The following is a 12,775-nucleotide window of genomic DNA, read 5'->3' as shown; positions in this document are numbered from 1 at the left end:
GGTACATAATGATATTTTTTTTTAAAATTCAAATTTGTTTATAATGGTTGATTCAATTGTTTTATGCAGGGGCGTAGCTAGGAGGCTTCCTGGCTCTCTTAAAATAGAAAAATTTTCATTTAAGCCCTTAAAATATTTTAAAGTTTTAAATTAGTAAAGGTAAAATTACACTTTGGCCCCCCCTAAAATGATAAAAAATTGATTTAATTATTTAAAAATTATAAAGATATAAGCTATTAAAATGGTGAAATTGCATTTTTACTATTCGCCCCTTGAAAAGATTTCTGGCTTCGCCGCTAATTTTATGTCATTATTGCAAAATTTTAGTTTATATTTATGGACTCAAATAAGTTTAAAATCAAGTGGTTTAATTTAAAGTGATCAAGTTATTTACTTTAATAAAAATTAAACCACTGCAATTCATTTAGTTACTTGAGGTGCGTAATTAAACGTTTATCGCTATAAATTTATTCTCCCTCCACCTATTAGGGTTACAAACACAAACAAAATGGAAGATTAATAAAAAGTTTTATAGCCTCCATCATTATCGATTGCGTAACAAGAGGAAAAAGATTAAGGAGGAAAAATCATTTTATAGTGGTATTTTTATCCATGATCTAATGCTTGATTTCAATTCCGCATCAAGAAATTATTTATATTTGTGGAAAAGAGCTTAAAATTGTTAATTATGTAATATTAGGTTTATCTGCATGATCTTTAGTTAAGATGATGTGAATATATGGATTATCAGAAATCTTGAGAAAAATTAAGCATTTTGGGATCTTGGATTATTGTATTTTCCTTGTTAGTATTTGTTCATCTTCATCCTCTGTTTTCTTCCAGCAAACATATGCAACCAATCTCAATTTCAACTTACACCATTTGAAATCTCTTTTTCAAACTTTTATGGGGAGTTTTGAATTCCTCATGTACAAAGAAACCCTTCAACAAAACTGACTTTTTGATACAATAAACTTTTGGATCATAACATAACCTTTTCAATGAACAATAATATCAGTGAGTTTACTAGGATCAGCCTCTTCAAGCATTTGAACTACCATTCTCATGCTTGGTCTGAGCACCGGAATCTTTGCCGTGCAATGGACCGCAATGCGTAACACCTTGATGACATCTTCCTTCAATGCATTGGCGATGTTCATGTCCACCACCTCATCCAAAATTTCATTGTTCTCAAGTTTAGTGTAGATCCAGTGTACTATGTCCTTGTTCTCTCCGAATTCGGGCTCTAATGGCCTTTTTCCGGTGACCAATTCCATCAATACAACCCCAAAGCTGTAAACATCGCACTTCTCGTTTATATTGCACGTGTATGCATACTCTGCAATCAAAACGTAAATGGTAGTGAAATTTGTGCATTTTAATGAGTCCAACATAAACAAATAAAGAAAGAACATACCAGGAGCAATGTATCCATGAGTTCCAGCTATAAAATGAGTCCAATCCCCTCCACTACCATTCTGCACAATCTTTGCAAGTCCGAAATCGGCAATCCTCGGTTTCCACTCTTCATCTAACAAAATATTGCTTGATTTCACGTCACGGTGTATAACGGGTCTGTCATATCCATGGTGCAAATACTTTAACCCTCTAGCGGCCCCTAATGCAATGGCATATCTCAGTTCCCAACTCATATCGATCTTTGGACATGAGTGTAGCTTGTCCCACAAGCTTCCATTCGGTAAGTACTCGTAAACCAGTAGACTGCAATCCTCACTTGTGATACTACAGAAAAGCTTCACCACATTCACATGCCTGATGGCACTCAACGCGGTCACCTCAGCATCATATTCTTGTGATCGGAATTTGCTTTTTGTTAGCATAGTAGCGCTGCTCCGGTAGCTTTTACCGTTGCTAGAATCTGAGGTCCAAATGTGCTTAACAGCTAGTTTTTTACCGCCATTCAATTCGACCTTATAGACATTTCCAGATCCACCTTTACCTATCAAATTCTCTGATTTGATGCCGTTGGTGATATCCTTTTCAGTGAAACTTAGCATGTGAAATGATTTCATTTCCCATGAACCCTGCTTCAATGGATGATTAAGATTAGTCTTCCTTACCTTGACAAACATGTAACATCCTATTGATAAAACCAGCACTAGTATTCCGGCTATGAAACATGATAAAAACGTTCGAAGATGACTCAATGTACCGGAATCTGATGAACATGGCTGAAAGTCCTTGAGATTTGAGCTGCATAGGCCTAGATTCCCCTCAAAGCCATCTTTAAAAACCTCAACTGATAAAGATTTGGGTATTGGACCGACCAACCGGTTATCGGACAAGTCTAAAAGACTTAATCTCAAAGATGACAAAGAAGTCGGGATTTCACCAGAGAGTGTGTTTTTGGATAAATTCAATGAGTTCAGGCTCTGTAAAGATCCAACGCTATCAGGGATTTCCCCATAGAGTGAGTTACCAGCAAGGTTTACATCATGCAAAGAAACACATGAGCCTAATGAGTCCGGTATCGTACCCGAAAACATGTTACCATCCAAATAAAGGCTGCCTAAGCTTTTCAATTTTCCGATGGTTCCCGGAATTTGTCCAGAAAATTGATTCAAACTAACATGAATAGAGACTAATGAAGAAGCTTTAGAGATTGAAGCAGGCAATTCACCTGAAAATCGATTATTTGACAGCAATAGTTGTGCAAGTGACTTGGCATTACCAATATCCCCTGTCACAGGACCTTCAAATTGATTCATGGTAAGATCAATTAAGGCAAGATTTGGCAAGCTCCAAATACCAGCAGGGACAATACCAGATAACAAATTGTTATTTACTCGAAATCGAGCCAAGGACTTACAGTTTGCATAACTTTTAGGGATAGTGCCAGTTAAGTTGTTCTGCAGCAGAAGAAGTTTAACCATTTTGCCATTTTTGCACATATCTGGTGGTATAGGACCCGTCAAGAAATTCTCCGAGACATCTATGAAAATGAAATCCGACCACGATCCGATTTTGGGGGGAATTCGACCACTAAGGTTGTTCCTATAAAGTGATAACCCTACAAGGTACTTGAACTCACCAAACTCCTCAGGTATCTTACCTGAAAAATGATTTTCAAAGAGCTGCAAAGAAGCAAGGTTGTTCAAGGACCGCAGCTCCGATAATTTGCCTCGAAGCATATTCATTGACGCATCAAAGTTCACTAGACTCGTGAGATTACCGAATCCAACAGGCAAGTTTCCTGACAATGAGTTGTTGTAAAGCTGAAGTTGCCAAAGTTTGTCAAGTTGGATAATCCCTGCAGGGATCGGACCGGACAATGTATTATCAGCGAGTTCGAGATTTCGTAGCCGAGTAAGGTTGTGAATTCCCTCAGGAATCTGTCCAGTGATACTACAATTAGTGAGATACAACCAATACAATTTCTCAAGGTATAGGACTACCTGTGGAAATGGACTTGATGCAAATGGGTTATCACCAAGGCTTAAGAAAGTCAATTCCTTGAGATTTTCCAGTGATTTCCATGGAAAATGACCTGAAAATCCACTACTGTTCAAACTCAAGAACTTCAATTCATTTAAAGGAGACAGATCAGGGACTTGTCCAGAAAATGAATTCAACCCCAAATCCAGGTACTGCAACCCTGTACAGTTCTTCATGTCTTCATCAGTTACCTTACCATACAATGAATTGTCCCCAAAATCAATCTTCACCAATGATTTTAGCTCACAAATGGACCCAAATGGAATATAACCAATCAATTGTTGATGGGGAAGATTGATTTCCTTTACGAATCCATTCGAATTACAAACAACTCCATTGAAATTACATGCAGATCTTCCTTGTATCCATGAACTGAAAACATCAGTATTTGAATTTTGTAGAGCAGACTTCAACTTTAACAATATCTGCAACTCATCGGACTCGGCACAGGACATTTCGATGATTGAAACAAAAACAAGAAACATGGGAAGAAGCCATTGTTGGATAGACATGGTAGCAAATGAAGGCTAAATTGAGCCTGCAGGTGGAGAAAACTGGGTTTAATCTAAGGAAGTAAAGATAATATCATAAAAATCATCATATTTTTTTGTCTGCAGTATTTACAGTCAAAGAAGATTAAAAGGGTCAGCAAATACAGTTGCTATAATTGGCGAATCAAAAGACTATAATTATCAGCTTAAGGCTTAAAGTCATGAGAATGTGATGTCATGTATGGAAATGGGTAAGACATGAAGTGTAGGAAACTGGAAAAACAATTGCCGCCGCGTTTGACTGAGGTCTGCATTATGCACGGCCGCCATGTCGAAGAAAGTCGGTGGAAAAACGAACATATTTCCACCCTGCCATTAAAATTTTCTCCATGCATCAGTTCCTTAATGGTTCACTGGTCTATATCAGCTGTCACCGAATCGAAATGCGACAAATGTGCCTAATGTTTAAACAATTAATAATCTGACCGTAGAAAAATAAAAGTATGCAAGGCAAGTTCTTGGATGTTTCCTAGTTCCTACCTGTGGTCTTGATCACTAATTAATAAACCTTTGTACTTAAAAGCTTAATTACAAAAATAATATTTCATTTACAATAATTTACATAAAGTTCATCACAATAAACAAGTGTTCTCAATTTCGTCCATAAAACAATAAATAGGCCCTCTTAAATAGACATAAATTTTCTTGTTAAAAATACAATTAATGTGAAACTTTATCTCCTCAAAATTAATTTCGATTAAATCTTCAATATGGAATAAAGTAGTAGAGATCTTATTGAACTAGTCTTCCACTAAAAATCTTTGAAATGTGCTTTTAAAAAGTTCAAAAAAGTCCTTTATATGCAAACTAAGTTTCAATTGAAGTTGCATCTAGATAATGTAACTGGCACCAACAATCTTCGCTTTTGATAGTTTTTATTGAAGACATTTACAAATTTCAAACAAGGAAAATATGGTCTTCAACACAACATTCCCTGTTAAACCAATCCAAACAGCTATGAATAATAACTATGAAATCAATCATGGTATTACCCAGTGAGGAATTCACTATGTACTCATGATAAAAGTTATGATTTAAGCTAAATCCATCTTAAATTATCGCAGCCTCACTCTTGTTCATGTACACTAAACTCTCTCACCAAGTAAGCTTTTCTTGTAGAAAGCATAAAAACAAACTGATAGGACCAGGGATTTTTAGTTAACAAGACTATTATCCGAATCCAAGGAAAGACGTGCGAAATGATATAAATGATATCGAGTACTAACTTTATCTCATTAAATTATTGCCATCCAATTAAAAGACATATAATAGAAATTATATATAAAGTTCCTAACAGGGAAATTTGTCACGCTAGAAATACAAAAGCTGAACGTAGTTTCTTCACGGGCTCCTTCACTGTCATGCAGAATTCCATATCCATCTGAAAGAAAATGAGATTAAAGAAAAATGTAAATTAATGACTTCCCGTTGAAGGGCTTTTTGCAGTTAATACTGAAATCAAAGTACCTGAGCAACAATGGTGATATGAAGAGCACAACTCCCAAATGCCATTACAATTAATGTTGTTGATGACTGTTAGGTGAAATTTGTTGAAAAGTGGCCAACCATACTGTGATGAGTTTGTTGAAGAGCTTGCAACTTGTATGCATGTTGCAGCTTGTATGTTTGCTGCAATAGCAAGTTCCTTGTTTAGTTACATCGTAATTATGTTTGGTTCAAAATGAACAACCTTGATAACAGCTTGATGTGTTTAAGTAGCTGAATGACTTGTTTAATTGATTTGTTTTAGTATACAAGTAATGTTTCACAACTTACGAGGTTGATTAGTGATATTAGTTGTGTTTGGTAGAAAAATTGTCTATAAAAGTCACGTATTGTTTTGTTTATGATAATGAAAATTAGTTTTTCATACCTTGTTGCACGTTTGTGAGCAAGTAAAATGTTTCATGCATCTTGATACTTTATTCTTTGTCATGTTTTCTACTTTTGCAGCTGATAAAACGCTAACAATTGGTATCATTTGCCTAAGTCTTTGAGGGCCATTTATTTTGCTTCTGTTGCATGTTAAGAAAGATAGAAGTTGTTAAAGCCTATTATCTTTGAGGGATGGTTGTTAAGGCAGCAACGGCTTACCCCTGTGAGACTCCCAAACAAGCTTGGGATAACTTGAAGGAGGAGTTGATGGAGTAAGAGCAAGTCTATCAAAGTGCTAAGGAAGAGTGTTAAAAAATGGCCAACCATATTGCTGTGATGATTTTGTTGAAGAGCTCACAACTCGTATGCTTGCTGCAATAGCAAGTTTCTTGTTTAGTTACATTGTAATTATGTTTGGTTGAAAATGAACAAGCTTGATGTGCTTAGGAAGCTGACTGACTTGTTTAGTTGGCTTGTTTTAGTATACAAGTAATGTTTCACAACTTATTAGGTTGATTAGTGGCAGTAGTTGTGTTTGGTAGAAAAAATTGTCTATAAAAATCATGTATTACTTTATTTATGGTAATGAATAATAGTTTTTCATTCGTTGTTGCACGTTTGTGAACAAGTCAAATGTTTCATGCATCTTGCTACTTTGTACTTTGTCCTGTTTTCTACTTTAAAATTTCTCAAATTGTAGAAATGATTTTCTCGGGAAACCAATTCCTTTTGTCACAGTGAAATTTCTCAAAATTTCTCAAATTGCAGAAATGTTTGTATGTTTTACAGATATAATCAATTTTACCATTGAATTACAGAGAGTAAACTGATAAATTGCTGTCGGGGACCTCTATATATTAGCTAGCTTAAATGTCTTACACCCTTAAACTTTGATGTTGGTTCCATTGATGAAGGGGGTTCATCTCAAACTCATTTTGTGGAATCCAACAGTAGGAGTACATGCTAGTGGCGTGTGGCAATAATTTTCTCCTACAAATAGTATGTGAATCATATCATATATGGTATGATACATATAGCAGATGAATTCAACCTTTAAATTTTATAAAATTATATATAGTAACTGATAAAATTATAATTTCAAAAAATATATAAATATGTTTGTTTCTGAACATAAATCAAATAAACATACTTTATTCGTGTTCAGTATATTTAATAAATAAATCTCACATTTTTAAGTTATAATCGTTTATTGATAAACAAATCCTAATAAACATAAATCCAACTATTCATAAACCTAGAGTTCTATGAGTCCGGCAAGCTACCCACTTCGGCTCCACCAACCCAATTTCACATTCCGATCTTCCATTATTGAAATGAATAAAATTTTGTTATAGTCAAAGTTTCTTAACACGTTTATTATATTATTCATATGTTAAAATTTTAACTATTATTATATACATGTAAGTGTCATTTGTCAATTCGTATGATCAGCGGCGAAGTAAGAAAATTTTTTTGGGGCCAGAATTAAATCGTATATTTTTACGATAGTAAAATTACAATTTCATCAGTTTAATAGTCTATATCTTTATAATTTTTAAAAGATTAAATCAAATTTTTATTATCTTGGGGGACAAAGTACAATTTTATCATTATTAATTTAAAATTTATAAATTATAAAGGACCTAAATGAAAAAATTCATTTTAAGGGAGCTGGGACCTACCAACACCTTGACATTAAATATATGCATAAGAGAAAATTTTCGCCGAAAACCAATATTGCATCAATAAATGGGAACAAATCTATCCCTTTTAAAGATGAAAGTAAAAATTAATTCTTGATTAGTATCGATATTGTTGTCCGTGCAAGAGAAAGTGCGTTGAAGTGGATCATCAAAATATAAAATTATAAATTTAAAAATGTTTTCATCCCCTTTATGTTTTGAGATATAAATACGTCGAGAAGGCAAGTAACAATTGATGTTGTATATAAAATTGTAGATTTTTTGTATTTATATTTTATTTACAATTTTATATAATCTTTTCTATATTTTTGTAATTTTACATTATATTTTTGAATATTTTGTAGTAATATATATTTTTAAATTTTCTATATTTTTTATTATTGTTTGCACTTTTCAATATTTTTATAATATTGTTTATTTTTTTAATATTTTTATATTATTGTTATTGCTCCTGTAATAGCTATAAAGGGCTTAATTGATTGGAATTTTAATGTTTGAAGGTTGAATTGAATGTAAAAAAAAAGTATAGGGGCTTAATTGATGTTTTTGAAAAGCATAGGGCTTAATTTAGTCAACATTTTCATTTAAAAAAGTGATTAAACTCTTTTTGAAAGGTTAATAGTCGAATTAGGTTAAAATAATAATAAAAACCAATTTAACAAAAGATAAACATTGAGGACTAAATTTATCATATGTCAATTTCTTAAAATAAAAATATAAAAACTAAGTTTCAAATCTTAAAAAAATAAGTATATAGGGACTTAACACAAATTTAAACCAATAATTTACACAAAGATATGTACCAAAATAACAGATCAGACTAGTGGTGGAGGACGATCTTGGGGCAGGTGACGTGCGTTAAAGAACCAATCTGTCAGCTTTTATTTCCTTCCTACTGTATGGTCGGTCCCCATTTCCGTCACCGTCAAGCGACCTTAAACCAGAGACCTTTTTGCGTCAGGCTGATGTGATAACACTGGGGTTAAAAAATTTACGTTTATCCATTTAATTTTAAAAAATTTTAAAATAATTAATAAAATGTAAAAAAAATTTATTTAAGTTTTTAAACTATTCAAAATTTTGAAGTCATTAGATTGTTAAACCATTTTTAAGTGAGGCTAGCGAGTTTCAGAGTACAATTCGATGATCCGTACGATAAATTATTACCTATCAATGAGTACAATAATATACTTTAGATCTAAGTTGATCTAACAGTCAATGTCGGAGACCGAAGAAAAAAATTGTTTAGATTTTAGTTTATAGATTCATGATGCTCAAAGTTATTCCATAAAAAGAAAACTAAGCTATAGAGGAGAATGGGTAAGAAAACTTTTTATTGGTATAAGCGGTACAAATAGAAAATGTTATACAATAATAATTTTAACAGTTCAACAACTTAAATAAACTTTTGAATAGCTCAAGGACTATTTTAAAATTTTCTAAAATTAGACAATCAAAACATAAATTTATTAATAATTTAATAATCTTTAAGTATAATTCATTCAAAATAAATTCAAATTAATGCATTACATATTTTCAATTACTTTTTGAATGAAAAGACATTTCTTTTCATAATTAAATTTGAATAAAAATTGCATTAATATTATATTCATATTCCTTAGTCTATTGGCACAATTCATAATCATAAATTTCTGACGCAAAATTCAATGGAGGAATTCGTATTTTGTATTTTGTAAGGTTCAACAGAAGCATTGATGGATAAGTTGCCTCCTCTTGCATTCACGTTAGGTCCTTCTCTTTTCGTTTTTGACCATTCATTTGGTCGCTTTAATGCATTATTGCCCGATCACACATATATTATCATAAAATTTAAGGGAACAACTTTGAAAAAAACAATTCTAAAATCAATAATTGCAAACAGAAATTGAGCACCGCCACAAGCAGTGTTACGAACAATGCTAGTTGTTTCAAGCATGGGTGAAGAACAAAGAACAAAAATAAAGAATGTTGACCGGTTTCCTTGCGTCGGTAAGATCTTATCTAAAGAGATCATTCATGATGTCCACAAAATTAACTAAAAATTTGACAAAAGTAAGTGCACTTATCAATTAATAGTATAGCTACAGTGAGTAAAGATATTATTCTCACGATGACTAAAAGTACTAGATATTACCGTCTTTCCATTATTTAATCGACAAATTAGAGTGATTGGTTAAAATTAAAATTAATTAAATTAATTAACTAAAGAACATGACAAACAACAAATCAAGAAAATAAATGATTAACAACCAAGAAGCGAGGCAATACCCATGAAAGAATCCACCTAAACTTCATCTATCATTATCAATCTAAATTACACAATTTCTTAACTTAGTATCTTGATCCGTAGAAATTCCTAAATTATGTTAATATCTCTCCTCAAGACTAAGAGCAATTGACTCTAGGTTGATTAATTGAAATTTCTTTCTAATTAAAACCCCTATTATCACACTAACTCGATCTATGGATTCTCCTATTAGATTTGACTCTAATCCGATAGATTTATGTTGTCCTATTTCTAGGATTGCATGCAACTCCACTCAATTACGCTAGATATACTCTTAAACAGGGTCTATTTCTTCTCTGATTTAAGCACATCAAACATGGATTAATAGTCTAGAAATATTAAACCAAGAATTAAGCACACATGATTGAGAACAAGATTCAATTATTTATTGCGTAAAAATAGAAATCAAACAACAGAATTCATCTTACGATTCATCTCCCTAAGTATTTAGAAAATTAGTTCATGATAGCAAATAAAAACATCCCAAAGGTAGTATAACCACAAGAAACAAAAAAAACTCATAATAAACTTCAAAGAAATCAAAAGGTGATCTTTAATCTTGATGGAAATCTGCTTCAAAGTCAGCTTCAATGGTATTTTTCGAGTTTTTTTCTTTAGTATTCTCTTACGGCTCCCTCATATATTCTTATTTTTGTCATACATAAGTCTTAAAATGCTCGAAAAGTCTAAAACCGCGCTTTCACGCAAATTTGGAGTGTGATTCGCGATTTCCACAAGATCTGGTACATGGTCGTGTGACAGCCTATGTGTCTCACATGGTCGTGTGTCCTACCCGTGTGGAATGACCCAACCTATGTGGCTCCTAAAACTTGCTTTGATTTCCTGATTTTCTCTCATTTTGCTCCCAAATGCTCTCCTAAGTATAGAAACATGAATTTAAAGGATTAGAAGTATAAAATTCACCATTTGAAATCAAATAATCATCCAAAAATGCATTAAGAATTAGGCTAAAACATGTTACTTTTGGCATTTATCAATCCACTATCTTAACACCTCATACAACAAGTTATTACAAGCACTAACACTCATCATATTAGCAACCTCACTTTTACAGTTAATATCTAGATCACTCTCTTCTAAATTTCCCCCTGAAAACTTAGGATAAAAACCAAGTGGCTCACTTAATTACTTACAAAATGCACTTTAAAAAACAAATTCTAAATAACAAAATAAGTTCTAAAATTATCCATACCAATTTACATACACAAGTCTTTCAATATATAAGAGTTTAAGGCTTTTTAAGATGAAGATCAAGTACAATCAATATTCTCACCAAAATAGCAAGATAATAAAAAAGGATAATATCTTTAATATGACCATAATAAGTCTTCAAGTCTTTGGAGTATGTTACCAAGTTACCTGATCTAATCCAATCACCTCAAACTAGGGAAGTCAATTTGCTTGATCTAATCCAAACCAATCTTCAAGATATGTTCCTATAACAGGTTTGGATATTGTAGAAGGGGACGCATTCATCCAGAATGTCATTAAATATAAAAATTTTCAATTCTATATATGGTACATTATGAAGCTGAGTAGTGCCAGAGCTAATGGGCACTACTCGTGGCATTGCTTTAAGCACTTTTCAAAGTTGCCTCAACAAAATCTTTTCATACGAAGTATTAGCAAGGTATCTTTTATGTCTGTTTTAAGGTTTATGAAGATTAATCTTTTTGAGGATCGTAATTTTCACTCCCAACAATATTGCCTCCAGAGTTTGAATGAGTTCTCTCCTAAAATGCAGCTTGCCTTGCTAGCGCAACCATCACTTGTTGATAATTATTAGGGTAAAGTGCACCAAAGGTCACTAAAATATTAGTAAGTTCACATTTTGGTCGTTCAACTTCAAAAAGTTACAAAATGGTCACTAAACTATTTAAAAGTTTTTTTTAAGTCATTGGACTATTAGAATCACTGATGCTTAGCTTTTCTTTGTTCGCAAGGCATAGATCGAGTTGAATGGCATTTCTTGGGTGAACCTCATTATGTCTTGTATGAAGATTGTTTCATACTAGTGGTTGTAAATGGTAGTTGCTATGCTAATATTGTCCCTAACAGGTCCTAAGCAAAGGTGTTTGGTTCTTTATTGTTGAAATAGACAATTGCTAATTGCTTAGAGAATAGAGTATTGAGTAGAAGTGGGCACTTCAAATGACATTGTATAAAACACAATAAAAACAAGAGACAAAGGTTTTTTTTATGCAATTTAATTTCCCTGCGTCTACAGAACCTAACTCATTGAGTAAATCCACGATATTTAATCCCAATACAACAAAGGATTTAAGTGCTATCACACCTCAGTATAGCAAGCTCACTTTTGTATCTAAAGACTTAGATCACTCATCTCAAAGTTCTCTCTCTGAGAACTTAGGCAGTAAACGAACTTGTTTATTTTCTCAAATGCAGTCACAAAATTTGTTCCATTATGAACAAATAAGTGCTCTCAATGCACAATTACAAAACCTATACAAGTTTTTCAAATATATAGAAGTTCGAGACTTACTAACATACTAGAGATCAATTACAATCCAATCCCTCCTTCTAAGCAACTAAAATAACATTAATACAATATAATAATAAAGAAAAAAGTGAATTAGACTGTTGGAGAAAAGTCTTTAAAGTTTGTTACATTCCATCATCCTTTATACAAGAGAATTGATATGTATAATCTGATTTGATCCGATCCAATCCAATCAAATTCAATCCTTAATATATATTTCTTCAAATGGATTGATCTTCATAAATGGACTAGAAAACTTCCATAATATCAGCATCAATCATAGCCCAAAGATTTTGTTTCAAAAATTGACAACTTTAAGCACAAGTAAGCTTTATGTCGTTGTGATGACCGTAGTGGCCACTTTTCAATCATAGCCCAAAGA

The 12,775-nt window shown here is 32.6% G+C and overlaps 1 protein-coding gene across 2 annotated transcripts; it reads right to left on the bottom strand.

The window, feature by feature from the left end:
- Positions 1 to 862: 862 nt before the first annotated feature.
- LOC107898513 (receptor-like protein kinase 7) lies at positions 863 to 4,391 on the bottom strand. 2 transcript variants are annotated; one of them, XM_016823981.2, is made up of 3 exons: positions 4,113 to 4,391; positions 1,418 to 3,994; positions 863 to 1,339 (listed from the first exon to the last, which is right to left on the bottom strand). In XM_016823981.2, the coding sequence occupies exons 2-3, from the start codon at positions 3,966 to 3,968 to the stop codon at positions 999 to 1,001; spliced, it is 2,892 nt and encodes a 963-aa protein (XP_016679470.2). In that variant the 5' UTR covers positions 3,969 to 3,994; positions 4,113 to 4,391; the 3' UTR covers positions 863 to 998. The 2 variants fall into 2 exon arrangements, with proteins under 2 accessions (XP_016679470.2, XP_016679469.2); XM_016823980.2 differs by having other exon boundaries at positions 1,418 to 4,391.
- Between the last annotated feature and the right edge of the window lie 8,384 nt (positions 4,392 to 12,775).

Source organism: Gossypium hirsutum, chromosome D04 (assembly GCF_007990345.1).
Source record: "Gossypium hirsutum isolate 1008001.06 chromosome D04, Gossypium_hirsutum_v2.1, whole genome shotgun sequence".
Taxonomy (NCBI): domain Eukaryota; kingdom Viridiplantae; phylum Streptophyta; class Magnoliopsida; order Malvales; family Malvaceae; genus Gossypium; species Gossypium hirsutum.
Note: the sequence above shows the minus strand (reverse complement) of the source record. Positions and strands in the feature narration are given on the sequence as shown.

Bases quoted from the DNA above. Each gene is read 5' to 3' on its own strand.
- LOC107898513 (XM_016823980.2), bottom strand. From the start codon at position 3,968: ATGTCTATCCAACAATGGCTTCTTCCCATGTTTCTTGTTTTTGTTTCA. The intron at 1,340-1,417 runs GTATGTTCTTTC...TTTTGATTGCAG, and splicing joins TCATGGATACATTGCTCCTG to AGTATGCATACACGTGCAAT.